Source organism: Pongo pygmaeus, chromosome 23, assembly GCF_028885625.2.
Source record: "Pongo pygmaeus isolate AG05252 chromosome 23, NHGRI_mPonPyg2-v2.0_pri, whole genome shotgun sequence".
Classification (NCBI taxonomy): domain Eukaryota; kingdom Metazoa; phylum Chordata; class Mammalia; order Primates; family Hominidae; genus Pongo; species Pongo pygmaeus.
The window spans coordinates 34,636,864-34,664,602 of NC_085931.1; the positions used below are offsets into that span (position 1 = coordinate 34,636,864).

The 27,739-nt window shown below is 52.8% G+C and overlaps 1 protein-coding gene across 8 annotated transcripts; it reads left to right on the top strand.

Annotated features, from left to right (window-relative positions):
• The first annotated feature begins 1,116 nt into the window (after positions 1 to 1,116).
• LOC129022954 (glutathione hydrolase 5 proenzyme) lies at positions 1,117 to 27,415 on the top strand. Of its 8 annotated transcripts, none has more exons than XM_054469330.1 (13): positions 1,161 to 1,703; positions 12,164 to 12,294; positions 12,575 to 12,670; positions 13,142 to 13,337; positions 13,963 to 14,120; positions 14,643 to 14,789; positions 19,383 to 19,519; positions 19,884 to 20,074; positions 20,495 to 20,601; positions 20,718 to 20,902; positions 21,042 to 21,152; positions 26,482 to 26,574; positions 26,950 to 27,415. In XM_054469330.1, exons 1-13 carry the CDS (start codon positions 1,531 to 1,533, stop codon positions 27,094 to 27,096), a joined length of 1,872 nt encoding a protein of 623 aa, XP_054325305.1. In that variant the 5' UTR covers positions 1,161 to 1,530; the 3' UTR covers positions 27,097 to 27,415. The 8 variants fall into 8 exon arrangements, with proteins under 8 accessions (XP_054325309.1, XP_054325305.1, XP_054325306.1 ...); XM_054469331.1 differs by having other exon boundaries at positions 20,733 to 20,902; XM_054469332.1 differs by having other exon boundaries at positions 1,162 to 1,703; positions 20,736 to 20,902.
• The last annotated feature ends 324 nt before the right edge of the window (positions 27,416 to 27,739 follow it).

The window sequence follows — 27,739 nt, forward strand, 5'->3', positions numbered from 1 at the left end:
TGGGAACAGCCTGCCTCTAAACAATCACTGCAGCCCAGGCTGACCAGGGGCTCTGGCTGGACATAGGGGCCTGGCAGGCTGTGTGTCCTGTAAGGACACAGTCTGTCTCTGTGCCTCAGTTTCTCTGCTGCCCAGATGGAGGGGCCCGGACTCCAGGTGCAGACATCTGGAGCAGGCAGTGTTCAGCTGGAGAGGAAGCGGAGAGGACTGTGGGGGCCATGTGGGAAGGATTCCAGCCCACATCACCTGCACCCCTGCTGAGCCTGGTCAACGGAGCCCCCCAGTGGGTCCTCACTCTCCTGGCTGCCTCCCATTTAGGCACCCTGAGGCCTGGGGAGAACAGAGCCAGGCCAGTGTCCCCAGAAAGGCTGCGCTGCCAGCACAGTAATAGCAGATTTGGATTCAGGGAAGCAGACCTGCAGCCAGAGTGGGGAAGAGCTGCAGGCAGGGCGTGGCCTCCACACAGCCCCCCTCCCTGGAGGCCCATGCTGCATTTCCAGGACAGCAAGTCCTGGACAAATGGTCCCGGGTGCCAAGGGCTAGAGGCATGGTCTGCCTGCATTTCCCAAGTAAATGTCTTGTAGTCACCAGCGTTTGATGCTGTCAAGTCACCCTGGCCTCTGTGCAGACTGGGAAGCCCTTGGCCACTCTGGGGAGTTGTGGGACCCAGGCCAGGCTGCAGAAGCATAGGGACTTGAACCCAAGTTTTAAGTGACACCACCTTGGGTCCTCCTCCCTCTGCCTCTGTTCAGCTCCACCTTGACGCTGACTAGGCTGGGCCATGCAGAGAGGGTTAGGGGATAGAGGTGGGAGCTGGGGAGCGGGGCTCCACTCTGGGAGGGGGGCAGCCTTGCCGGATCCAGGGGAGAGAGTTGAGCGGCCCCAGCTTTGCTTTCCCAGAGCTGCCGGGAACCTGGGGAATGGTGTGGAGGTTCTTGGGAACCCCGCCCCTACCTGGCAACCGCAGCGCAGCAGGCACCAAATTCTGCACATTGCGACAGTGTGACCCTGGGCTCTGGTGGGCGGTAGGTGGGGCCTTGGGACCTACCAGCAGTGAGGGAGTTAACACAGCAGCTGACTCCTCTAGGCGAGGAAAACTCCCCCCAGACGCTTTGCTGCCTGGCCTCCTGCCAGGAACAAGCAGGAGCTGAAAACTAGAAGTTGAGGCGTGAGTTTGGCCACTCCGTAGTGTGCACTTGGTGAGGGCAGCAGCTCGCCACAGCTGCCAGCCGTCTGTCCATTCACCCATCTGTCCATCTGGCAGCCCGCTGTTCAGACCTGTCTGTCTGTCTGCCCATCTGTAAGCCCATCTCTGTCCCATTGTCTATCTGACCATCTTTCTCTTACTGTCCTCCTTGTCTAGCTATCTGGCCTGTCGATCCATCTTCGTGTCTGTCTTCAGCCCCCCACCTGTTTGTCCATCTGTCCAATTACCTGTGACTCTGTGCATCTTCTTGTCCATTCGTCTGCCCACCCATCCGTCCCTCTGTCTGCCCACCAGCCGCCCCTCTCCTCCTGGGCTGCAGAGCCATGGCCCGGGGCTATGGGGCCACAGTCGGCCTAGTCCTGCTGGGGCTGGGGCTGGCGCTGGCTGTCATTGTGCTGGCTGTGGTCCTTTCTCGACACCAAGCCCCCTGTGGCCCCCAGGCCTTTGCCCACGCTGCTGTTGCCGCTGACTCGAAGGTCTGCTCGGATATTGGACGGTGAGTGAGAGGTGGGAGGGAGCTGGGTGGCCCTTGGCAGCCAGCCCCTCCTGGAGAAGGGGTGTGTGTGTGTGTGTGTGAGTGAATGTATGTGTGGGTGTGTGTGTGAGTGTGTGGGTGTGTGTGATTGCATACATGTGTGAGCGTGTGGGTGTGTGGATGTGTGAGTGTGAGTGTGTGTGTGTGAGTGTGTGCGCAAGTGTGCGTGTGTGAGTGTGTGTGCGAGTGTGCGTGTGTGAGTGTGTGTGTGCGCGAGTGTGCGTGTGTGTGAGTGGGGGGAGTGTGGATGTGTGTGAATGTATGTGATTGTGTGTGGCTATGTGTATGTGAGTGTGTGTAAGTGTGTGTGTGTGCACGTGCACTGGCCCAGGAAGCAGGAGCCGTGTGTGTGTGGGCTTCAGCACCTGCAGGGCTTGGGTGCAAGGAGGCAGCCTCAGGGCCCTTGCACAGAACAGGTGGCAGGGTGTGCCCGTGGGGCAGATGGGGACTTGGGGACAATGGTGGTGTGTGAGTCCATAGCTGGCTCCAGGATTCAGGAGGCCCATTTGCATATCCCAGGTGGGAACCCGTCTGGCCCCGCCTGACCCTGCTGGCTGGTGCAGGCCCCTTCAGTGAGGCCAATTCTCCAAGGCTGGGATCTTCTCCCAGGGTCATAGGTGAAGGGGTTTGGAGGCTCCCTGCGTGGGTACTGGCCTGCTGGGGTACACACAATGCTGCCATAGCCAGTCTGCCCTAACTCCCAGCCTGGGGCCACATCTCAGGTCTCTCAGTCCTGAGGAGCCCGGTGCCCCACCCCTCACATCCTCTCTCCCTGAGTCAGGGCCTGGGTCTCATGAGCTGAGTGACTGATACTTGGTGTCCTGGATGAGGGCGTGATGGAGAGGGGCCACAGCGGGTGTTTCCTGACCCTCTTCCAGGAAGCCCAGCCCAAGGGAGGCCTCCGCTGCTGCCGCTGCAGAGAGGACACATACAGGATGCCCCTTCCTGCCCCCTGCCTCCCACTGGGCCCACAAGAGCCAGGGCAAGCCTCGCCTCCCTGCCAGCCACCTGCTCTGCTCCCAGAAGCTCTGTCTTGTAGGCTGTTGGGAGGATCCCAGTGCTTTGTAAACTAGAGCAAGGGAGGAGTGGCCATTCTCTCTCTTTGTTCATTCATTCCTTCCTCCCTCCATTCCCCCATCTGTCCATCCTTCCCCGCCCTGATTGCTCATGCCACCCCCAGCCCCTCCTGACCTGGTCCTTTGGTTTCTCTTCAGGGCTTTCTGTCTCCTCCCACAGGGCTGAGAATGGCAGCTCAGGCGCAAGTGGGGGCTGGGGACTGCTTGGTCTCCCCACTGGCTCCCAGGGGATTTGAGGGATTGACGTCAGCTGCCACCCCAGGCTGTGCACCTCCTCTGCTCAGGAGGACATACAGAGATGCGGCACCCACTTAAACCCGAAGTTGCAAAGATGCAAATGAGACTGGGGTCTCAGGCACCAGAGACCACCCGTGGGCACGTGGCTTTTGGGAGTGGGGACCTGCTGCCACAAATCTCTGGGTGGAGTCTGGATCTGCTGGGTCTCCCCGAGCGACTGGGGGTCTCCATAGCGTGCCCTGCTGTGTGCGTGGCGGTCACTGGTTGGGTAGGGGTCCCTACTCTAAAGCTCCCTCCACCGGCACTCCCTCGAACTCTCCCTTAGTGAAGAGAGAGGATGTGGTTTGCCCCAGTGTTTTGTCAAACAACTCTCTCCACTTCCTGTTTTAAGAAGCTGGGAGTGGAAGAGAGCCTGGGGCTGGCCCTAGCTGCTGCTGCGAAACAGGGGTCACTAGACGCTGGGACCCTGGCTGGGCTGGCTGGAGGCCTCAGGAAGAGGCCTGCTGCAGTGTCATCCTGGCCAAGATTCCTTCCTGCAGAGGCCCCTGGCCACACTGCCACAGGGTCTGCTGAAGCCACCAGAAGCCCGTGCTCCTGTCTCCATCTCTCCCCTCTGTGCTCACCTCTCACCAGGAGGCCCTCCCAGAGTCCAGTCTCCTGCTCTTTTTTTTGTTTTGTTTTTGAGATGGTGTTTCGCTCTGTCACCAGGCTGGAGTGCAGTCGCGCGATCTCGGCTCACTGCAATCTCTGCCTCCTTGGTTCAAATGATTCTCCTGCCTCAGCCTCCTGAGTAGCTGGGACTACAGGCGCCAGCCACCATGCCCAGCTAATTTTTGTATTTTTAGTAGAGACGAGGTTTCACCATGTTAGCCAGGATGTTCTCCAACTCTAGACCTCGTGATTCGCCCACCTTGGCCTCCCAAAGTGCTGGGATTACAGGAGTGAGTCATGGCGCCCGGCCCCATCTCCTACTCTTTCTTTCAGCACCAGGTTTTATTCTTGGGATTCTGCTACAGCCGGAGCCCCTGGGGGTGGATTCCTAATGCTTATGTGAGTGTGGACCCAGCACCGTGCCTACTAGACATACAAAAGGAGCATGGTGACAGTGAGGTCTGTCATCTCCAGCATAATGACTGTTTTGATCCTTGTAAAAAAGGTGATTTTTGGCTGGGCGTGGTGGCTCATACCTGTAATCCCAGCACTTTGGGAGGCTGAGGCGGGTGGATCATTTGAGGTCAGGAGTTGGAGACCAGCCTGGGCAACATGGTGAAACCACATCTCTACTAAAAATACAAAAATTAGCCGGGCATGGTAGCAGGTGCCTGTAATCCCAGCTACTCAGGAGGCTGAGGCAGGAAAATCGCTTGAACCTGGGAGGCAAAGGTTGCAGTAAGCCAAGATTGCACCACTGCACTCCAGCCTGGGTGACAGAGCAAGACTTGGTCTCAAAAAAAAAAAAAGACAGAAAAGTTTATATTTTTGTTCTAATGGTTATCTTAATATCTTCATCCTATAATTATATGTTTTATATAATTATAATAGCTATATAAGATATACTACCCCTAGTATGTTGTTTTTTGGATATTCTATTCGCTCCTGCCGGTTAATTTATGTGTCAACTTGGCTAAGCTATGGTGCCCCGTTGTTTGGTCAAATACTTGTCAATATCTTGCTGGGAGGTTATTTCATAGATGTGATTAACACTGACAGTCACTTGACTTTAAGTAAAACAGATCACCCACCATAATATGGGTGGGCCACCTCCAATCAGTTGAAGGCCGTAAGAACAAAAACTGAGGTTTCCCAGAGAAGCAGGAATTCTGCTTCAAGACTATAACACACAAACCCTGCCTGAGTGTCTGGCCTGCTGACTGCTCTACAGATTCTAGGTTCCAGACTTCGAGATCAACTCTTACCTGAATTTATAGCCTGCTGGCTTGCCCTACAGATTTTAAACTTGCTAGTCCCCACAATCATGTGAGCCAATTCCTAAATAAATCTCTCTCTATGTATAACCTATTGGTTTAGTTTCTCTAAAAAACTTCTACATCCAGTTTCCTGGATGTTAAGTAATACTGAAACTAGCTAGTAACTTCTTTTTTTTTTTTTTTTTTTGAGACAGAGTTTTGCTCTTGTTGCCCAGGCTGGAATACAATGGCACGATCTTGGCTCACCACAACCTCCGCCTCCTGGGTTCAAGCGATTCTCCTGCCTTAGCCTCCTGAGTAGCTGGGATTACAGGCATGTGCCACCACACCTGGCTAATTTTGTATTTTTGGTAGAGACAGGGTTTTTCCATGTGGGTCAGGCTGGTCTCAAACTCCCGACCTCAGGTGATCTGCCCCCCTTGGCCTCCCAAAGTGCTGGGATTACAGGCAGGAACCACTGCATCCATCTCCTAGTAATTTCTTCTTTTCCGTGATGTGTCTCTTATCTCTAATAATACTTTTCTTCTTAAAGTCTACTTCATTAAAAATAGTTATGCTGGGCATGGTGGCTCATGCCTGTAATCGGCATTTTGGGAGGTCGAGGTGGGTGGTTCACTGAAGCCCCGGAGTTCAAGACCAGCCTGGGCAACATGGCGAGACCCTGCCTCTACAAAAAATACAAAAATTAGCTGGGTGTGGCTAATATAATTCTAAGTTGGCACACTTGTAGTCCCAGCTACTTGGGAGGCTGAGCGGGGAGAATCGCATGACCCTAGAAGGGAGAGATTGCTGTGAGCCAAGATCACGTCGCTGCACTCCAGCCTGGGAGACAGAGTGAAGCTCTATCTCAAAAAAAAAAAAAAAAAAAGAAGTTATACAGCTTTCTTGGTTAGTGCATGCATGATATATTTTTCATTATTTTCCACCTTTCTGTATCCTTATATAAAAGGCATTAGTTGGGTTTTACTTTATTTCCAATTACTTTAATTTTTATTGATTGTCCTTTTAAAAGTAGGTAATGATTTATTTGGGTTGAAACCCACCATCAACTTGTTTTCCATGCCTATTCTGTTTCTTCTTGTCTCCTTTCACATCTTGTTTCGCATTTATTATTTTTATTATTCAATTTCCTTTTTCTTTATTAGTTTCCTAACTGTGCAATTTTGGAGTTATTTTAAAAGATAACAGTAGATTATTTTAGAGCTTACAACATGCATCCTTCACTTACCAAAGTCTAACATGAGCTAGTACTTTTTTTGTTTATTTGTTTTTTCTTGAGGGAGTCTTGCTCTGCTGCCCAGGCTGGAGAGCAGTGGAGCAATCTTGGTTCACTGCAACCTCTGCCTCTTGGGTTCAAGCAATTCTCCTGTCTCAGTCTCCTGAGTAGCTGGGACCACAGGTGTGCATCACTATGCTCGGCCAATTATTGTATTTTTTTTAGTAGAGACAGGGTTTCACTATGTTGGCCAGGCTGGCCTTGAACTCCTGACCTTAAGAGATCTGCCTGCCTCGGCGTCCTAAAGTGTTGGGATTACAGGCGTGAGCTACCGTGCCCAGCCTATGAGTTAGTACTTCTATCCTCTTCCTAGTCAGTACAAGAACCTTTGAACAGGAACTAAATTTACCCGCAATGACTTACATGCTAATATTTTTGTGTATTTTAAATATATATGTGTGTGCATAGATGTATCTGTGTGTTTTTTGTGTTTTTATTCTTATTTATGTTGAGAGTGTAGAGCTATGTAAAAGTAAAGAGAATTGTATAATGAAGCCCCATGTATCCATTCAATTTCAACAACAGTCTTATGGCCAAGCTAATTTCATGTATACTCTTTCCTGCTTCCCTCTACCCCACATTATTTCAGTGCAAATCCAGATATATAATTTTACCCATACATATTTCAGTATGTTTTATTTATTTTAAGCCCCACAAGATATCATTTTCTATACTACTATAATTTTATACCAATAACATTCATTTAGATTTACCCACACGTTTACCTCTTCTGTTACCCTTTTTTTTTTCTTTTTTTTTTGAGACAGAGTCTCACTCTGTCGCCCAGGCTGGAATGCAGTGGCACAATCTCGGCTCACTGCAAGCTCTGCCTCCTGGGTTCATGCCATTCTCCTGCTTCAGCCTCCTGAGTATCTGGGACTACAGGCACCCGCTACCATGCCCAGCTAATTTTTTGTATTTTTTAGTAGAGACGGGTTTCACTGTGTTAGCCAGAATGGTCTTGATCTCCTAACCTCATGATACACCCGCCTTGGCCTCCCAAAGTGCTGAGATTACAAGCGTGAGCCACCACACCTGGCCACCCTTTATTTTTATTTATAAAAATATCTTTGGGAAAAAATATCTTTGGGCACATGGTCAAGGATCTCCTGAGGACTGTGTCATGGGCTATATATATATATATATATACACACTCACATATATATATATTCCACTTTCACTTTTTTTTTTTTTTTTTTTGAGATGGAGTCTTGCTCTGTCGCCCAGGCTGGAGTATGGTGGCATGATCTCAGCTCACTGCAACTTCTGCCTCCCGGGTTCAAGTGATTCTCCTGTCTCAGCCACCTGAGTAGCCGGGATTCCAGGCATGAGCCACCACGCCTGGCTAATTTTTGTATTTTTTTTTTTTTTTTTTTTTTGAGATGGAGTCTCACTGTGTTGCCCAGGCTGGAATGCAATGGCGCGATATCTGCTCACTGCAACCTCCACCTCCCTGGTTCAAGCAGTTCCCCTGCCTCAGCCTCCCAAGTAGCTGGGATTACAACAGGCGCATGACACCATGCCCTGCTAATTTTTTTGTATTTGTAGTAGAGACAGAGTTTCACCATATTGGCCAGACTGGTCTCAAACTCCTGACCTCAGGCAATTTGCTTGCCTTGGCCTCCCAAAGTGCTGAGATTACAGGCGTGAGTCACCGTGCCTGGCCTTTTTTTTTTTTTTTTGAGACAGAGTCTCACTCTGTCCCCCAGGCTGGAGTGCGGTGGCAAGATCTCGGCTTCCTGCAACCTCCATCTGCTGGGTTCAAATGATTCTTGTGCCTCAGCCTTCCAAGTAGATGGGATTACAGGTGCCCACCACCACACCTGGCTACTTTTTGTATTTTTGGTAGAGATGGGGTTTTACCACGTTGGCCAGGCTGGTCTCGAGCTCCTGACCTCAGGTGACCCACCCACCTTCGCCTTCCAAAGTGATGGGATTACAGGCGTGAGCCACCACTCCCAGCCTCCATTTTTAATAGTTGCCAGTTCTTTGATAAAATTCTTATTTCTTTATATCCTTGAATATAGATATTAAGTACTTATTTTAAAGTACATGGTCTGCCAATTTCATAATCTGGAGATCCTATGGACCTTTTTAAAAGTTGTCTGTGCTTCTCATGAGCTTTGTTCCTGCTGTCTTATTTCCTTGTTTGCTTGGTTGTTTTTAATTTAGCACTGGAGAGTGTGTATAAAAATTGTTAGAGGCTGGGTGCGGTGGCTCACGCTTGTAATCCCAGCACTTTGGGAGGCCAAGGCGGGCAGATCACGAGGTCAGGAGTACAAGACCAGCCTGGCCAACACAGTGAAACCCCGTCTCTACTGAAAATACAAAAATTAGCTCTGTGTGGTGGCTGGTGGCTGTAATCCCAGCTACTTGGGAGGCTGAGACAGGAGAATCGCTTGAACCCAGGAGGTGGAGGTTGCAGTGAGCCGAGATCGAGGCACTGCACTCCAGCCTGGACAACAGAGTGAGATGCTATCTCAAATAAATAAATAAATAAATAAATATAAAATAATTTGAGGCCTAGGGATCTGAAATTCTGGGATCTCCTTTATGCATTTGAGTGACTGAGATGATTTGAAGCTGGATCCAGTGCTCCTGAGGGCTGCTCTATTTCTGGTTGACTGTGACTCCTAGAGTAAGAAACCTGCACCCCGCGTGTGGGGCATTATGGCATCCCCTCCCTCAGCCACATGAGTAGGTCAACAGCACTGCTCTAGACCAGGTGTGGTGGCTCACGCCTATAGTCCCAGCTACTCAGGAGACTGAGGCAGGAGGATTGCTTCAGGCCAGGAATTTGAGACCAGCCAGAGCAATATACTAGGTTGGTACAAAAGTAATTGTGGTTTTTGCCATTAAAAGTAATGGTGACGCTGTCTCAGAAAAATAAAAAGCAAAAAAAAAAAAAAGAGAGAGAAAAAAAAAAAGAATCACTGATCTATTTCTCAGCCTCCTGTTCAGGATTGGCCGTCGCCTTCAGGGGAATGCTGGCCTTGCCTGTCTCCAGCCCTGTACTTCTCTGCCTCCTATGCCTTTAAGCACATGTTTTCTATTTGCTGGGCTTTTCTAGTTCTCTGAGGGAAGAGTGGTCTGAATTACAGTCTCTCATTACCAGGAAATCTGATTTACATTTAACAGATTTTTTTTTTTTTTTTGAGTCGGAGTCTCGCTCCGTTGCCCAGGCTGGAGTGCAGTGGTACGATCTCGGCTCACTGCAAGCTCCGCCTTCCGGGTTCACGCCATTCTCCTGCCTCAGCCTCTGGAGTAGCTGGGACTACAGGCACCCACCACCATGCCCAGCTAATTTTTTGTATTTTTAATAGAGATGGGGTTTCACCGTGTTAGCCAGGATGGTCTCGATCTCCTGACCTCGTGATATGCCTGCCTGGGCCTCCCAAAGTGCTGGGATTACAGGCATGAGCCATCACGCCCGGCCTTAACAGATTATTTTTTTAAAATGTAAGGGAGCAAGGCCAGCGCTGGGGCCTGGGTAGGAGGCTACTGCAATAACCCAGGTGAGAGAGGTTGGTGGCTTGGACCAGTGTGGTGGAGATGGAGGTAGAACCTGCATCCGGAGTCACTGGTGGGTTGGATGTGGGGAAGGAAGAAAGTGACCAATCCAGGATGGCTCCAGGGTGTAGGCGCTGAGCTAAAGGGGGAGTGGTTGTGTCAATTTCTAAGACAACGAGGACTAGGAGAGGAGCCATTTCGCAGGGACGGTTGGAAGGAAAATCAAAAGTACAGTTTAGGTCATGGTATGTTTGAAATGTTTCTTAGACACCCAGAGCGGGTACCTTGTGCATAGCTGGGTATAAGTGTCTGGAGTGTAGGAAGAGGACTGGCCGGAGATAAAGTTGGGGAGTTACCATCACACAGGTTGCATCTTATGCCATGAGCCTGGATGGACTCACCCAGGGAGAAGATATAGATGCACAAGGACCATGGACCAAGCCTGGGGCCCCCAACATCAGGAGACCAGGAGGTGGGAGAAAAGCCAAAGCCTGGCAGGGTGGGGGAGGTGGGTGCAGGGACCTGGGCCGTTCCCTCTTGGGGCTTTGGTTTCTCCATCTGTAACCATTTACCCCATTTTGCCCTGGAAGCCAAGACAACTGACAAGGCTGGAAGCAGACAGGTTGGGGAAGCAAGGGTGCACTCCATTTAGTTAGGAAGTGAGGCCTTTGTCTGGGATGGGAGTTTAAAGTGTTTTTTCCCCCAGTTTGTCATTTGGCTTTGTTTATGGTGTTTTATTCTCATAAAAATTAGTGTTTATGCCTGACTTGTTTATTTCATCTTCTGGCTTTGTGCTCTCTTTCCCATTCCAAGATTACATGTGTCCCTGTGGCGCCCATGTGTGCCACGTGTGGGCCCAGAGAGGGACATGTGGCTCAGGAACTGGGGAGGGTTTGTGTCCAGATGGACATGCTAGGTCAGGCCACAGACGCCTGAGCCAAAGGAGGGTGCTAGGACCAGAGGTCCCATGGGGTGGATGCAGGGACCCAGGTCTGCTCCCTCTTTGGGCCTTGGTTTCCCCATCTGCAACTGGGGTTTAAATGCTGGCTTCTGGCCGGGCGCAGTGGCTCACGCCTGTAATCCCAGCACTTTGGGAGGCCGAGGTGAGCAGATCATCTGATGTCGGGAGTTCGAGACCAGCCTGACCAACATGGAGAAACCTCGTCTCTACTAAAAATACAAAATTAGTCAGGCATGGTGGTGCATGCCTGTAATCCCAGCTACTCGGCAGGCTGAGGCAGGAGAATCGCTTGGACCCGGGAGGCGAGGTTGCAATGAGCCGAGATGGTACCATTGCACTCCAGCCTGGGCAAGAAGATTGAAACTCCATCTCAAAAAAAAGCTGGCTTCTTGAGGTGCTGGGGAGGATTCCTGGGTGTGAGGGAAAAGGTTGTCCTTGTCCTCGGTGAGCTGTGCAGGCCTGTGCCCCAGGGACAGGGATCATCATAGTGTAGGCCAGGTTGACCAGCCCTCAGTGCTAAAGGGCCCACCTCTTGCTGCCCATGGACAGATGGGGAGGGGTAGGCCAGAGCATTTATTTTCTTTCTTTCTTTTCTTTTCTCTTCTTTTTTTTTCTTTTTTGAGACAGTCTTGCTCTGTTGCCCAGGCTGGAGTGCAGTGGCGCGATTTCAGCTCACCGCAACTTCTGCCTGCTGGGTTCAAGCGATTCTCCTGCCTCAGCCTCCTACGTAGCTGGGATTACAGGTGCCCGCCATCACATTCAGCTAATTTTTGTATTTTTAGTAGAGACGGGGTTTCACCATGTTGGCCAAGCTGGTCTTGAACTCCTGACCTCAAGTGATCCACCCACCTCGGCCTCCCAAAGTGCAGGGATTACAGGCGTGAGCCAGCGCACCCGGCCTAGGCCAGAGAACTTTCATAGGCTCAGAGTCCCAGGAGAAGTTGTGGGGCCCATCAGCTCAAGCCCTATGCCCTTGTGGCAGGGAAGGATCCTGGGGTCACCTGCCAAAGGCCAGCCCTGAAGTAGTTGTGGCCAGAGTGTCCCCAGCAAGATAGGGAGTGGAGTCCCAGGGTGGGCTCCTGAGGCCACTGTGAGGGACTGAGAGGTGGCCCAGGCCTGGTTCTGCCTGTGGCATATGAGCTGGTGCTGCTGGGAACAATGGCAACAGAAGTACTTTGCAAACTGAGAAGCACCTTGTATATGGCAAAGGTCAGTGTAAATGGCATCACACTTTGCAACTGTACTATGTTGTGGACCTATGAGCAGCTGGATTTGATGGGGAAGCCTGGTTGTGTTCTGTGACCTAATCTGCGGTTTGGTGGCAGCCAATGGGCTGCCTCCGTCACCATTCTCCAATGAGTGCCCGCTGAGCAAGCCTGGTGGGGAGGCAGGGGGAGGGGAGCCCCACAGTGACTCTGTGCCATGTCCCCTAGAGCCATCCTCCAGCAGCAGGGCTCACCCGTGGATGCCACCATCGCGGCTCTGGTCTGCACCAGCGTTGTCAACCCTCAGAGCATGGGCCTGGGCGGAGGGGTCATCTTCACCATCTACAATGTGACGACAGGTGGGCCCACATGTGACCTGCCATGGGGAAGATGGGCTTGTCCACACCACTGTGTAACCCCCTCTCCAGCCAGTCCCATCCACTCAACCCCGTTTCTGGGTGTTCTTGGGCCCCCTGCCCTGCCCCCTTTGCCTCAGCTGTGCAAAGCCCTTGTGTCAACTCCTGTCCCTGTGTTAGCCCAGAGTCCATCTCATAATGCAGAGATGGAAACTGAGGCCTAGAGCAGGCCAGGGGCTGTCTGCAGGGTCCATGACCACTCACCTGCCCTGCCCTACTCCAGGGAAGGTGGAGGTCATCAATGCCCGGGAGACGGTGCCGGCCAGCCACACCCCGAGCCTGCTGGATCAGTGTGCACAGGCTCTGCCGCTGGGCACAGGTGACGCCCCACGGGGGTCCCCCACTCCCACCCCCCAGGCCACTAGGACTGACCAGAACACTCCCGCAAAGGAGCAGCGCCTCACGGACAGGCTGTGACACGGGGGGACAGGGAGCCTGTGGGGAACCCCCAGCCCCAACCTGCAGGGATTGAGAAGGTCCTCCTTGGGAACAGGCTCTCTGAGGTGATCCAGGGAGAGGGACCAGGCTGGACAAAGGCCTGGAGGGTTCAGTGGAGATGGGTTGGCGGGGCACGGTGGGGCTCCTGGGGCCAGTTTGTGCAGGGCCCCTTAGGCCTGGCCATGGACTTTGTGGGGAGCCACAGGTGATTTGAGCAGGGAGGGACGTGGTCGGATGTGGGCTCCAGAAAGCTCACTCTGGCTGCTGTAACTGGGGGGCCACATGTAGGGGTGATGGCAAACCCGGGAAGGCCTGGAAGCCACAGGGTTGAGAGCTGGGATGTGCCATGCAGGGGCCCAGTGGATCGGGGTGCCCGGGGAGCTCCGCGGCTATGCCGAGGCCCACCGCCGCCATGGCCGCCTGCCCTGGGCGCAGCTGTTCCAGCCCACCATCGCGCTGCTTCGAGGGGGGCATGTGGTGTCCCCTGTCCTCAGCCGGTTCCTGCACAACAGCTTCCTGCGGCCTTCCTTGCAGGCATCAACCCTGCGGTGAGCCCCACATGGTGGCCCTGGGCTCCTGGGTTCAAGGCCATATCCTGTCTGGGCCCAGTCCACACCCCAGCTCTGCCTCAGTCCCTCTTACACCGGAGGATTGACCCTCAGGGTGCTGAGGACCTTAAGGCCAGGACAAAGAGTACTTTTCATGGCCCTTCCAGCTCCCCGTGGCAGAGCCTAACTTGGGGTTAGGCTGCGGGGAGTTTATTGCCCAAATGATAGGACTCCAAGGTGTGGGTTTGGGCTCTGCCACCCGCCCTGGGGCCCCGGCCTCCTTCTCCCTCTCTCTGGCATAGCAGGAGGGCTTCAACTGCCACTCTCACCCGCCCCACCCAGCCCACTGACAAGCCCTCCCAGAAGTGAGATGACAGGCCCTAGGTGGACCCAGGCCCCACTGGGGAATTTGCCCTCCCTGGACCAGGGCCATGAGCTGGGTGAGTGGTGTCAGTCCCACCACCTCCTAGAGAATCTGTCCCCCGGTGTCCACCCCAGTGGCTCGGGACCCTGGGCCAGGGCGCCCCCCACTGTAGGGTCCTGAGGACTCCACCCACGAGAGCCCCGGAAGAGTGTGGCTGCCTCTGGGACCTGGCCCCACCCTGAGGATCCCCCCACCCCCCAGCCAGCTCTTCTTCAACGGGACAGAACCCCTGAGACCTCAGGACCCACTCCCATGGCCTGCGCTGGCCACCACCCTGGAGACCGTGGCCACAGAGGGCGTGGAGGTCTTCTACACGGGGAGGCTGGGCCAGATGCTGGTGGAGGACATTGCCAAGGAAGGTCAGCCTCCCTGAGGTCCCATACCCCGTCCCCGCTGGAGGAAGAGCCAAGTTCTGGGCGCTGGGGGTTGAGGGCAGGCTCCTTCCCAGGCCCTGAGGGAGTGCGGGCGGTGCCCGGGACCCCGAGAGGCCATGCACCTAGCTCTGCCGGCCCAAGGACCCCTGCGGTCCAGGACCTCAGAGAGCACAGCCTGCGGGCTAGGGCCAGCAGAGGGGTGTTACCAATGGTCACGGCAGGTCTAGGTAGCCGAGCTGACCATTCTCACAGGCTCTCATAAGCCAGCTCCCTCTCCCATCTTCCCTTTCCTCTCCCCAGCCTCCCTGCCTCTGGTCTCTGTCCACCCCTCCACGCCTGGCCCCAAGGGGCCGGTCCTGAGGCCACTGCCTACAGACCTACCATCATCCTCTGTGTCCACAAGGCGAGAGCATGAGTGGAATCCCATTGTGTGACCTGGGACCAGTGGCTATTCCTCCCTGCCTCAGTTTCCCATCTGTTAATGGAGCCCTCTCCTTCTCATCCCAGGGAGCCAGCTGACGCTGCAGGACCTGGCCAAGTTCCAGCCCGAGGTGGTGGATGCCCTGGAGGTGCCCCTGGGGGACTATACCCTGTACTCACCACCGCCGCCTGCAGGGGGTGCCATTCTCAGCTTTATCCTCAACGTGCTAAGAGGTAAAGCCCCTGCCCAGAGCCCTGGCCCCCCCGCCATCAACTCCCCGGGAACTCAGACTCCAAGCCCAGCCAAGGCCCAGCTCAGCCTCCTCCTCCATAAACCGGGTTCACAGATGCACAATATGAAGACAGAGCTGTGGAAACCAATCAGGATGGTGGGTTTTAGAGCTGGCCTCCGGCTTGACCCATACGTGAGGCTTTGCTGAAGGGTGTGACATCATTCGTCCAGAGTCCTCCTCCCGCTGGGTGACCAGTCCCAGACACAGAAGCAGGTGGGCTGTGTGGGTGTTGAGCTGCCCGTCAGGGGCGTGCACCTAGGGGAGTGAAGCCAGCCCAGCCCGAGGCAGCCTGCAGGGGGTTCTGGCAGTGCTGAGGCCTGGGGCTGCCTGCGCTGGCTTAATATTAGTGTCCTGTGTCTGCCATTACAAATCACCACAAGCTTGGTGGCTTAAAATAACAGAAATGTGTCCTCTCACAGTTCTGGAAGCCAGAAGCCCGATATCTAGGTGTCCACAGGGCTGCATTCCGTTGGGGGCTCCAGGGGAGAATCTGTTCTTTGCCTTGTTGACCTAAATAAAAAACAGAACAAGGCTCTCAAAGAAAATGATGTTTGTTCCAGAGTAGGCATCACGATAGGAATACCCATGCTAGGGTAAACTATGTGTGTATTCAGGGAGGTGAAAGAAGGCAAAAGTTTTCAAAGAGAAAATGAGGAAGATTATATAACTTTTTTGTTTACAATCAATGATAATTTATTGTATATTTTATTTTTTATTGCATTATTATTATTATTATTATTGAGACGGTGTCTTGCTCTGTCGCCTAGGCTAGAGCACAGTGGCACAATCTCGGCTCATTGCAAACTCTGCTTCCTGGGTTCAAGCAATTCTCCTGACTCAGCCTCCCAAGTAGCTGGGATTACAGGCATGGGCCACCACACGCCGCTGATTTTTATCTTTTCTTTTTTTCCTTTTTTTTTTTTCTTTTTAGACAGAGTCTCAATCTGTCACCCAGGCTAGAGTGCAATGGCGCGATCTCAGCTCACTGCAACCTCTGCCTCCCAGGTACAAGCAATTCTCCTGCCTCAGCCTCCCAAGTAGCTGGGATTACAGGTGCCTGCCACGACACCAAGTTAATTTTTGTATTTTTGGTAGAGATGGGGTTTTGCCATGTTGGTCAGGCTGGTCTTGAACTTCTGATGTCAGGTGATCCATCCACCTAGGCCTCCCAAAGTGCTGGGATTACAGGCATGAGCCACTGCGCCCAGATGAGTTTTATCTTTTTAGTAGAGACGGGGTTTCACCATGTTGGCCAGGCTGGTCTTGAACTCTTGACCTTAACTGACCCACTTGCCTCAGCCTCCCAAAGTGCTGGGATTCCAGGCATGAGCCACCTCTGCCTGGCTATTTTATTTTTATTTCATTAGTTTTCGGGGAACAAGTGGTGTTCGGTTGCATGGAAAAGTTATTTAGTGGTGATTTCTTTTTTTTTTTTGAGATGGAATCTCACTCTGTCACCCAGGCTGGAGAGCAGTGGCATGATCTTAGCTCACTGCAACCTCTGCCTCCGAGGTTCAAGCAATTCTCCAGTCTCAGCCTCCTGAGTAGCTGGGATTACAGGTGCACGCCACCAAGCCTGGTTAATTTTTTTTAATTATTTTTTTATTTTTTAATTTTTTTTAGTAGAGATGGGGTTTCACCATGTTGGCCAGGCTGGTCTCGAACTCCTGACTTCAAGTGATCTGCCTGCATCAGCTTCCCAAAGTGCTGGAATTACAGGCATGAGCCACTGCATCTGGTCTTTAGTGGTGATTTCTGAGATCTTGATGCACCCATCACACAAGCAGTGTACACTGTACCTAGTGTGTAGTCTTTTATCCCTCATCCCCCTCCCACCCCTCCCCTTGAGTTCCCAGAGTCCATTATAGCATTTTTCTTTTCCTCTGAGACAGAGTCTCGCTCTGTTCCCAAGGCTGGAGTGCAATGGTGCATCTCAGTTCACTACAACCTCTGCCTCCTGGGTTCAAGCGATTTTCCTGCCTCAGCCTCCCAAGTAGCTGGGATTACAGGTGCCTACCACCACAACTAATTTTTTTTTTTTTGTATTATTAGTAAAGATGGGGTTTCACCATCTTGACCAGGCTGCTCTTGAATTCCTGATCTCAGGTGATCTGCCTGCCTTGGCCTCCCAAATTGCTGGGATTACAGGTGTGAGCCACCATGCTGGGCCCCATTATATCATTCCTTCTTTTTTCTGGAGATGGAGTTTTGCTCTTGTCACCCAGGCTGGAGTGGAGTGCAATTGCGCGATCTCAGCTCACTGCAACCTCTGCCTCCCAGTTCAAGCGATTCTCCTGCCTCAGCCTCCCGAGTAGCTAGGGCTACCCGTGTGCGCCACCATGCCCGGCTAATTTTTGTATTATTAGTAGAGACAGGGTTTCATCATGTTGGCCAGACTGCTCTCGAACTCCTGACCTCAGGTGATCCACCTGCCTCGGCCTCCCAAAGTGTTGGGATTATAGGCATAAGCCACCATGCCTGGCCCATTATATCATTTTTATTCCTTTGTGTCCTCATAGCTTTGCTTTGGTATATAACTGTTTTGGGCCTGGCACGGTGGCTCATGCCTGTAATCCCAGCACTTTGGGAGGCCAAGGCAGGCGGATCACGAAGTCAGGAGATCGAGACCATCCTGCCTAACACAGTGAAACCCTGTCTCTACTAAAAATACAAAAAATTAGCCAGGCGTGGTGGCGGGCACCTGTAGTCCCAGTTGCTTGGGAGGCTGAGGCAGGAAATGGTGTGAACCCGGGAGAGGGAGCTTGCAGTGAGCCGAGATCACGCCACTGCACTCCAGCCTGGGCAACAGAGTGAGACTGTCTCAAAAAAAAAAAAAAAAAAAAAAAGAACCAAAAAAAAACTGTTTTGAAATGATCATCCTTGGCTACTAGGATGCATGGAAAAGTGATAAGGGCGGCACTGGACAGGCCACACGTGGGCAGATGTCTCTGCGGAAGTATTTTTTGTGTAAAGATTGTGATGGCTTTTTTGTAAGGTTGTGAGCTGTTGTTTTTTTGAGGCAGGGTCTTGCTCTGTCACCCGGGCTGGAGTGCAGTGGCACTGTCAAGGCTCACTGCAGCCTCAACCTCCTGGACTCAAGCAATCCTCTCACCTCAGCCTCCCAAAGTGCTGGGATTACAGGCATGAGCCACTGTACCCGGCCAAGAACAGGGCACTTGTGCACGAGAGTCCTCTCTTCATGGCCTTTCCCTGGCTCTATTTTTCAGAGGTTTTTTTTGTTTTTTTTTGTTTTTTTTGAGACGGAGTCTTGCTTTGTTTACTAGGCTGGAGTGCAGTGGCGCAGTTTTGGCTCACTGCAACCTCCTCCTCCCGGGTTCAAGCAATTCTCCCTCCTCAGCCTCCCTAGTAGCTGGGATTACAGGCACCCACCATCATGCCTGGATAATTTTTGTATTTTTGTAGAGATGGGGTTTCACCATGTTGGTCAGGCTGGTCTCGAACTCCTGACCTCAGGTGATCCGCCTGCCTCGGCCTTCCAAATTGCTGGGACTACAGGTGTGAGCCACCGCTCCTGGCCGCAGCTGTATTTTGACAATTTTCACAGCCTCTTCCCACTTCCAGTGGCTGCCAGCGTTCCTTGGCTTGTGGCTGCCTCACTCCAGTCTCTGTCTCCATAGTCATACTGGTTTCTCCTCTGCTCTGTGTGTCCTCTCCTCTGTGTGTCTGTCTTACAAGGACACTGTGATCACATTCAGGGCACATCTAGATAATCCAGGATCATCTCCTCCTCTCAAAATCTTTAACATAGTTTAGGCTGGGTGCGGTGGCTCATGCCTGTAATCCCAGCACTTTGGCAGGCTAAGGCGGATGGATCACTTGAGGTCAGGAGTTGGAGACCAGCCTGGCCAACACAGTGAAGCCCCATCTCTACTAAAAATACAAAAATTAGCTGGGCATGATGGCATGCGCCTGTAGTCCTAGCTACTCGGGAGGCTGAGGCGGGAGAATCACTTGAACCCAGGAGGTAGAGATTGCAGTAAGCTGAGATCGCGCCATACACTCCAGCCTGGGTGAAAGAACAAGACTCCCTCTCCAAAAAACACAAAAAAGGCGGGGCATGATGGCTCACGCCTGTAATCCTAGCACTTTGGGAGGCCAAGGCAGGCAGATCACTTGAGGCCAGGAGTTCGAGACCAGTCTGAACAAAATGGCGAAATCCTGTCTCTACTAAAAATACAAAAATAATTAGCTGGGCGTGGTGGCGAACGCATGTAGTCTCAGCTACTCAGGAGACTGAGCCCCAAGAATCGCTTGAACCCAGGTGGCGGAGGTTGCAGTGAGCTGAGACCGCGCCATTGCACTCCAGCCTGGGCAATAGAGTGAGACTCTGTCTTAAAAAAAAAAATCCTTAACATACTTTTCCACTTAAGGTATTAGGCACTCTTGTGCCGTATAAGGTAATATCCACAGGTTTTGGGAATTAGGATGTGGGTGGATCTTTCTGTGGTGGGGGGAGGCAACATTCAACCCATTACATAGGATGACCCCAACCTGGGTCCCAACCCCTCTCCAGGGTTCAACTTCTCAGCAGAGTCTGTGGCCAGGCCTGAAGGGAGGGTGAACGTGTACCACCACCTTGTGGAGACGCTCAAGTTTGCCAGGGGGCAGAGGTGGAGGCTGAGGGACCCTCGAAGCCACCCAAAGCTCAAGGTGAGGTTGCTGAGGTTGCTGGGCTGTTGGGCTGTCCTCCTCCCCAGCTGAGGACTTGGCATGAAAGGAGGGTCAGGCCTGGCAGCGGGAGGTTGGAGGGATATGTATGTGGTTCTAGGCCAGGGCAGGACTGAAAGGGATCCCAGGGTGGCAGGTACAGGGGTCAGGTGCAGGAGTGGCACCATATCTCAAAGGACCTGGAGGGTGAGCAGAGTCTAGACCTAGCTGGGCTTGAGGGAGGCCTGGCCACAAGATAGAGGACAGACTGGAGGTGGCGCCCATGGGGGCTGAGTTCATCCTGCCCTTGGTTCTGGGGATCCCGCCTGGTCCCTTACTGACCCTGCCGCCTGCCCACCCACCCCAGAATGCCTCCCAGGACCTGCTGGGGGAGACCCTGGCCCAGATCATCCGCCAACAGATCGATGGCCGGGGGGACCACCAGCTCAGCCACTACAGCTTGGCCGAGGCCTGGGGCCACGGGACAGGCACGTCCCATGTGTCCGTGCTGGGGGAGGATGGCAGCGCCGTGGCTGCCACCAGCACCATCAACACACCGTGCGTAGGGCCTGGGGGAAGGTGGATGGCTTCACTCCTCTTCTCCTAGACCTGCACTCCCCCAGCCCCATGTCCCCTCACTTGTCCCCATAAGGCAGCACCTTGCTTTTGCCCTTTTTCTCCTCCTCTATATCAAAAGAGGCCCCCACCCCTGACATCTCTGGCTGGAAAGGCTGCTGCTGGGGTGGCCCCGACCCAAGATTTACCTGGGAATGGGCAGCCTCACTCAGAAGGGTGCCCTGATGTGGGGGCACAGGTGGGTCTTTGGGGACCCCTCCTGGGTGGTGCCAGGGAGAGAATAGCGACTCCAGCATGCTTCGGGGCAGCTTTAAAATGAGGGGGTCCTACAAGGTGGTCAGGGCAGGCAGTGTCTGGTGGGAGCCCCGGGTCCTAGCCCAGGCTCTGCCTCCACGGCTGCAGCTTTGGAGCGATGGTGTATTCACCACGGACAGGCATCATCCTCAACAACGAGCTCCTGGATTTATGCGAGCGATGCCCCCGGGGTTCCGGCACCACCCCCTCACCTGGTGAGAACAAGGCTTCCCACCTGGGGTCCACAAGGGCCCCCCACCAGGGGAGAGGAGGGAGGGGGCTGGGCTGGGGCTGCATGCTAACCCCTGGATGGGTCACTGCACTCGCCAAGCCGCTGTTTGCTCAGCAGTGAGTGGAGACAGGGTGGGTGGAGCTCCCGGAAGGTGCTGGCCCCCAGTTCCAGGCGAGCGTTCCCCGTCCTCCATGGTGCCCTCCATCTTGATCAACAAAGCCCAGGGGTCGACGCTAGTGATTGGCGGGGCTGGTGGGGAGCTCATCATCTCTGCCGTGGCCCAGGTGAGTCTGGGGGGCTCTTGGCTCGAGTGTCTCCTCTCTGGGCAGCATACTGTCTGACTCTCTCTGGAGTGGGGATGTGAGGGCTGATGTAGGGTAGCAGGTACCCCCTTTCTCCCTGCAACCCTCATCTCTCCCCCAGGCCATCATGAACAAGCTGTGGCTTGGCTTTGACCTGAGAGCGGCCATCGCAGCCCCCATCCTGCACGTCGACAGCAAGGGCTGTGTGGAGTACGAGCCCAGCTTCAGCCAGGTGAGGCTGAGGTCCGAGCTGGATGCCTAGGGCAGAGCCCACTCCCCAAGTCCGTGCTGCTCAAAGCCACCTGGGAGGAACTCAGTCACTGAGATTCTTAGGCCAGGTACACTTCAACTTTGGGGGCCATAGGAGTTGGGGACCTTGATCGGTGAGGCTGTCAGTGGCCTCCAGGTCAGTTCTGTGGCCTCCAAGACAGAGAGCAAGGTGTTGTCTACGCTGCTCCCAGGCTGAGGATCTCAGCATCTTGGTCTCTGGTCTGTGGTTGATGCCATTTTTCAGAAGTGAGTTTTCCTGGCTGGGGCCTCTCAGACTCTCCCTCATGGTGACATTTTCCTTGTGTGATTTGTAACTTATATTTGCAACTTTATTTGTGAAAGAGGTTGTTTTTCCTGTGGCAGTCTGTAAAGTGATTTTCTTCTGGGGCACTAGGGCATTGGTGGTAATTTTTACTATATATATACATTTTTTTTTTTTTGAGAAAACATCTCACTCTGTTGCCCAGGCTGGCGTGCAGTGTTGCGATCACAGCTCACTACAGCCTTGACATCCTGGGCTCAAGTGATCCTTCCTCCTCAGGCTCCCAAGGAGCTAGGACTACAGGTGTGTGCCACCACACCTGGATAGTTTTTATTTTTTTGTTTTTCTTAGAGACAGGGTCTCTCACCATGTTGCCTAGGCTGGTCTTGAACTCCTGAGCTCAAGCAATCTTCCCATCTTGGCCTCCCAAAATGCTGGGATTATAGGCATGAGCCACCATGCCCGGCCTACAAACATTTTTTTGATTCCCCACAGAAGCCCATGGTGCAGCTCCAGGGGCTGAATTCTCCTGGCTGACTCCCCCTCCATCCTTAGACAGAGACTCAGCTTCCTCGGAGCATCTTTGGGTTGATGGATGCCCTTTGTTAGGACCTATTTAAAAGATTGATAGTGGCCAGGCGCAGTGGCTCATGCCTGTAAACCCAGCACTTTGGGAGGCCGAGGCAGATGGATCACCTGAGGTCAGGACTTCCAGGCCAGCCTGGCCAACATGGTAAAACCCTGCCTCAACTAAAAATCCAAAAATTAGCCAGGTGTGGTGGCACACACCTGTAATCCCAGCTACTCGGGAGGCTGAGGCAGGAGAATTGCCTGAACTCAGGAGGTGGAGGTTGCAGTGAGCCGAGATCGTGACATTGCACTCCAGCCTGGGTGACAAGAGCAAAACTCCGTCTCAAAAAAAAAAAAAAAAAGATTCATAGCAGCTGAGGTTCCAGATCTTCAAAGCTGCCTCTCCTGTTATGAGACTTCTTCGGTCTCAAGTCCACCTTCCAAAGCCCTTAGAACCTGAGAACCATGGACTGGGGCCTTAGTCCAGGAACAGAGTGTAGTCCCCAACAGCCTTAGTTTTCAGACCTTGAGACTAAGGACCTCAGTCTGTTAGGCTCAAACTCTTGGAGTTTGCAGGCCTCCCTCCCCATGTAGGGTCCTTCGCATGACAGGAAGACCCTCTCAGGGCTCTCAGGTTCCAGGGATCTTAGATATGGAGGATTTCAAGATCCAGGGCACATCCTTTGGAGCCCTCCTCCCTTGACTCTTTTTTTATTTTTATTTTTTTAGACAGTCTCACTCTGTCACTCAGGCTGCAGTGCAGTGGCATGATCTTGCCTCACCACAACCTCCGCTTCCCAGGTTCAAGCAATTCTCCTGCCTCAGCCTCTGAGTAGCTGGGACTACACATGTGCGCCACCCCACGTGGCTAATTTTTGTGTTTTTAGTAAAGATGGGGTTTCCCCATGTTGGCCAGGCTGGTCTTGAACTCCCAACCTCAAGTGATCTGTATACCTTGGCCTCCCAAAGTGCTGGGCTTATAGGCATGAGCCACTGCGCCTGGCCCTCCCTTGACTCTTTTTTTTTCTTTTTTTTTGAACGGAGTCTCGCTCTGTTGCCCAGGCTGGAGTGCAGTGGCATGATCTTGACTCACTGCAAGCTCTGCCTCCCGAGTTCACGCCATTCTCCTGCCTCATCCTCCCAAGTAGCTGGGACTACAGGCACCCACCACCACGCCCGGCTAATTTTTTGTATTTTTAGTAGAGATGGGGTTTCACCGTGTTAGCCAGGATGGTCTCGATCTCCTGACCTTGTGATCCTCCCGCCTTGGCCTCCCAAAGTGCTGGGATTACAGGCGTGAGCCACCTTGCCTGGCCCCTCCCTTGACTCTTGACTGAAGGACCTTTGTCTTTGTGAACATCAATTCTCAGGACCTTTCACCCTGAGGACCTGAAATGCTGAGAATTTGGGAGATGACAGTCTGGGGACTGGGATTAATGGAATCCAGTGACCCATGAACCTAAGGTTCTCAGCTCCCTTGGGGAGTTGGAATGTCAGCTATTCAGGTCTAGGGCTTTCCATGGAGTAAATCCTAAACTCTGGGTTGGAGACTTTGAGCCTCCAAGGACCTTCACAGCTAAGGCCCAGGGACTAGGGTGAGGAGAGTCTTTGATCCTCAGAGTCTTGGAGTTTGGCCAGTGGACTCTGAGGAATGGAGTCTCTGAGCACTGAAAGTCCAGCTTTGGCTTCAGCAGTAAGGATCTTGGCCTTCAAGTCTAAGGACAGTGGGCAATTAGTAGGTCAGGCACAGGGAACTCATAGCCAAACGTGCAGGGCTCCAAAGACCTCATTTGTCCTGTCAGCAGCTCAGGCCATGTGGCATCCATCACCCGATGCACCTAGATGTCTCCGGAATCTCAGGCCCTGCAGGGTAAGGTTCTCAGGCCATTAGTTCTTTTTTTTTTTTCTTTTTTTTTTTGGCTTGTTGTTGTTGTTGAGACAGAGTTTCACTCTGTCACCCAGGCTGGAGTGCAGTGGCGCGATCTCAGCTTATTGCAACCTCCACCTCCTGGGTTCAAGCAATTCTCCTGCCTCAGCCTTCCGAGTAGCTGGGATTACAGGCCCGCACCACCATGCCCGGCTAATTTTTGTATTATTAGTAGAGACGGGGTTTCACCATGTTGGCCAGGCTGGTCTGGAACTCCTGACCTCAGATATCCGCCTGCCTCAGCCTCCCAAATTGCTGGGATTACAGGCATGAGTGACTATGCCCAGCCAAGTTCTCAGGTCATTAGTCTTAAATGGTATCTGGAAACATGGGGCCCTAGTAGCACAGGTCCCTGTACTCTAGGACTTCTGCCCCTTTACAGACTTGTAGTTTGTGAGGACCATAGCCCCAGGGCAAGGTACTTGGCATCTTAGAAATGATCATAAGGCTAGGGGCTACTTTGGTCTCTGACTTCCTCAAAGTCCACAAATTCAGGGTCTTGGGCCTCAGCCTCTAGGCCCACATGCCCTGAGTGTCTCACACTGTGGGACTGTGGGTGCCTTTAGCTTAGGGATCTAATTTCCTTGGATTCTTGGGTATTCATGTCCTTATCCTAGCTGAATTCTCCATCAATAGGCACCAATAGGGCCCTAAAGTTGTGAGTTCCTGGGTGTCTAAGGTCTTGATATCATGTGTTGAGCTCATAGGTGTTTTTGAAAATTTTTTGAGACAAGGTCTTGTGACCACCCAATGGGTTCACCTTGCCGACTGCCTAGACAGAGCGGATTCATCAAGACAGGGGAATTGCAATAGAGAAAGAGTAATTCAGGCAGAGCCCGCTGGGTGGGAGATCGGCGTTTTATTATTACTCAAATCAGTCTCCCTGAACATTCGGGGAGCAGAGTATTTTCGTGTTTGTTTTGTTTTGTTTTGTTTTTGAGACAGAGTCTCGCTCTGTCACCCAGGCTGGAGTGCAATGGCGTGATCTGTAACCTCTGCCTCCTGGCTTCAAGCAATTCTCATGTCTCAGCCTCCCAAGTAGCTGGAATTACAGGTGTGCGCCACCAAGCCTGGCTAATTTTTGTATTTTTAGCAGAAACAGGGTTTCTCCAAGTTGGCCAGGCTGGTCGCGAACTCCTGACCTCAGGTGATCTGCCCACCTCGGCCTCCCAAAGTGCTGGGATTACAGGCATGACCACCGCACCTGGCTAGGGAGCAGTGTTTTTAAGGACAACTTGGCAGGTTGGGGGAAGCCAATGAGCCAGGAGTGCTGATTGGTCAGGGATGAAATCATAGGGAGTTGGCTGGGTGCGGTGGCTCATGCCTGTAATCCCAGCACTTTGGGAGGCTGAGGTGGGTGGGTCACCTGAGGTCAGGAGACCAGCCTGGCCAACATGGTGAAAACCTGTCTCTACTAAAAATACAAAGATTAGCTGGGCAAAGTGGCAGGCATCTGTAATCCCAGCTACTGGGGAGGCTGAGGCAAGAGAATCACTTGAACCTGGGAGGGGAAGTTGCAGTGAGCCAAGGTTGTGCCATTGCACGCCAGCATGGGTGACAGAGCGGGACTCCATCTCAAAAACAGACACACACGAAAAACCCCTGGAAATCATAGAATCAAAGGGAGTTGAAGCTTTCTTCTTGAGCTGAGTCAGTTCCTGGGTGGGGGCCACAAGATCAGATGAGCCAGTTAATTGATCTGGATGGTGCCAGCTGATCCATCAAGTGCAGGGTCTGCAAAGTTTCTCAAGCACTGATCTTAGGAGCAGTTTAGGGAGGGTCAGAATCTTTAGCCTTCAGCTGCATGACTCCTAAACCATAATTTCTAATCTTGTGGCTAATGTGAGTCCTACGAAGGCAGTCTGGTGCCCAGGCAAGAAGGAGGTCTGCTTTGGGAAAGGGCTGTTACCGTCTTTGTTTTAAACTATCAACTATAAACTAAGTTTCTCCCGAAGTTAGTTCAGTCTACACCCAGGAATGAGCAAGGACAACTGGGAGGTTAGAAGCAAGATGGAGTTGATTAGAGTTGATTAAGTTAGATCTCTTTCCCTGTCTCAGTCATAATTTTGCAAAGGCAGTTTCAGTCTTGCTCTTTTGCCCAGGCTGGAGTGCAGTGTCATGATCAAAGCTCACTGCAGCCTCAAACTCCTAGCCTCAAGGGATCCTCCTGCTTCAGCCTCCTGAGTAGCTGGGACTATAGGCACGGGGCCACCGCACCTGACTAATTTTTTCTTTTTTCTTTTCTTTTCTTTTCTCTTTTAATAAAAGATGTGATCTCGCTATGTTGCCCAGGCTGGTCTTGAACTCCTGAGCTCAAAAGATCCTCCTGCCTCAGCCTCCCAAAGTGCTGGGATTACAGGTGTGAGCCACCATGCCCAGCCCAATTTTTGATTTTCTTTTAGAGATGGTGTCTTGCTTTGTTGCCCTGGCTGTTCTCAAGCTTCTGGCTTCAAGTGATCCTGCCACCTTGGCTACCAAGTGGCTAAGACTGTAGGTATGTGCCACCACACCTGGCTTTTTTTTTTTTTTCAGAAACAGGATCTTGCTGCATTGCCCAGGCTGGTCTCAAACTCCTGGCCTCAAGTGATCCTCCTTCCTCAGCCTCCCAAAGTGTTGGCATTACAGGTGTGAACCACTGTGTCTGGCCTCAGTGTCTAAATCTTGTGAAGCCACATCCTCCATTGAAGGCCCCCTGAACTCAGATTTGCACTTCAAGGCCCTGGTGTCCTTGGATCCAGAACAGACATGAACTTGCATTTGGAGGTCTTCGGGCCTGGGTGGTGTCCTTCGTACATAGTCCCTGGAGGCTGAGCTTGTCCTCTACGGGCCTTTGGATCTCTTCCATGCTCCCATCCGGTCCTCCCCTCTTCCTTTGTCTTCAGGCCCCCTTCCTCTCCATCTTGCCTTTTGATCATTTTTCTCATTTCTTGCAGAGGCCTCTCCCTTCTGGAGATGGGCTGAGCTGCCCTCCCCTGTGAACATGCTTTCTCTCCTCTCCAGGAGGTGCAGAGGGGACTCCAAGACCGTGGCCAGAACCAGACCCAGAGGCCCTTCTTCCTGAACGTGGTCCAGGCCGTGTCCCAGGAGGGGGCCTGTGTGTACGCCGTCTCTGACCTGAGGAAGGGTGGGGAGGCTGCAGGCTACTAAGACACTGCTCTGCCCAGAGCTGAAGTCTGGCCCCACCATGAGTCCTGTGTCCAGGCCGGACATGGCTGGGGGACCAAGTACTCTGGCAGGATCCGGACCCCTCTCAGGGGAGTCCAGCTGAGAGTGGAAGAGGTGGTGGGGACCAGCTGGGCAGATGAGAGGCTGAGCCTCATCCCTGACCCCCTTTCCCAGAGTCCCTGGTGGCCCTGAACTGGCCCCTCTATCCCTCCGCAGGCCTCTTGCCTGGGGCCACTCTCCCAACCTCTCGACCTGTATATCCTCCAGTCCAAGATTAAAGAAGAGGCGGACCGTGGCCTGATTCCATGGTTCTAAGTGGGGAGGGGACCCTCGGACAGTGCACAGAGCGGTGCATGCACCAGGCTCCTATGGTTCTCCACATTCCACCACCATGGAGGTGGGGAAACTGATGCTTGCAGACCAGGCGAACCTCAGCCAGGCCACCGCTGGACAGAGACAAGCACCACCTCTGCCCCCCAACACCTCACCACTCTGGTGGCCAGGACTCAGCAGCGTGACTGGCCCCAGTCCTGAGAGCTAGTTAACTGAAAAATCACACAATTCACAAATTTGGAAAAGAGACTTTTTTCTTTCTTCTTTCCTTTCTTTTTTTCTTTCTTTCTTT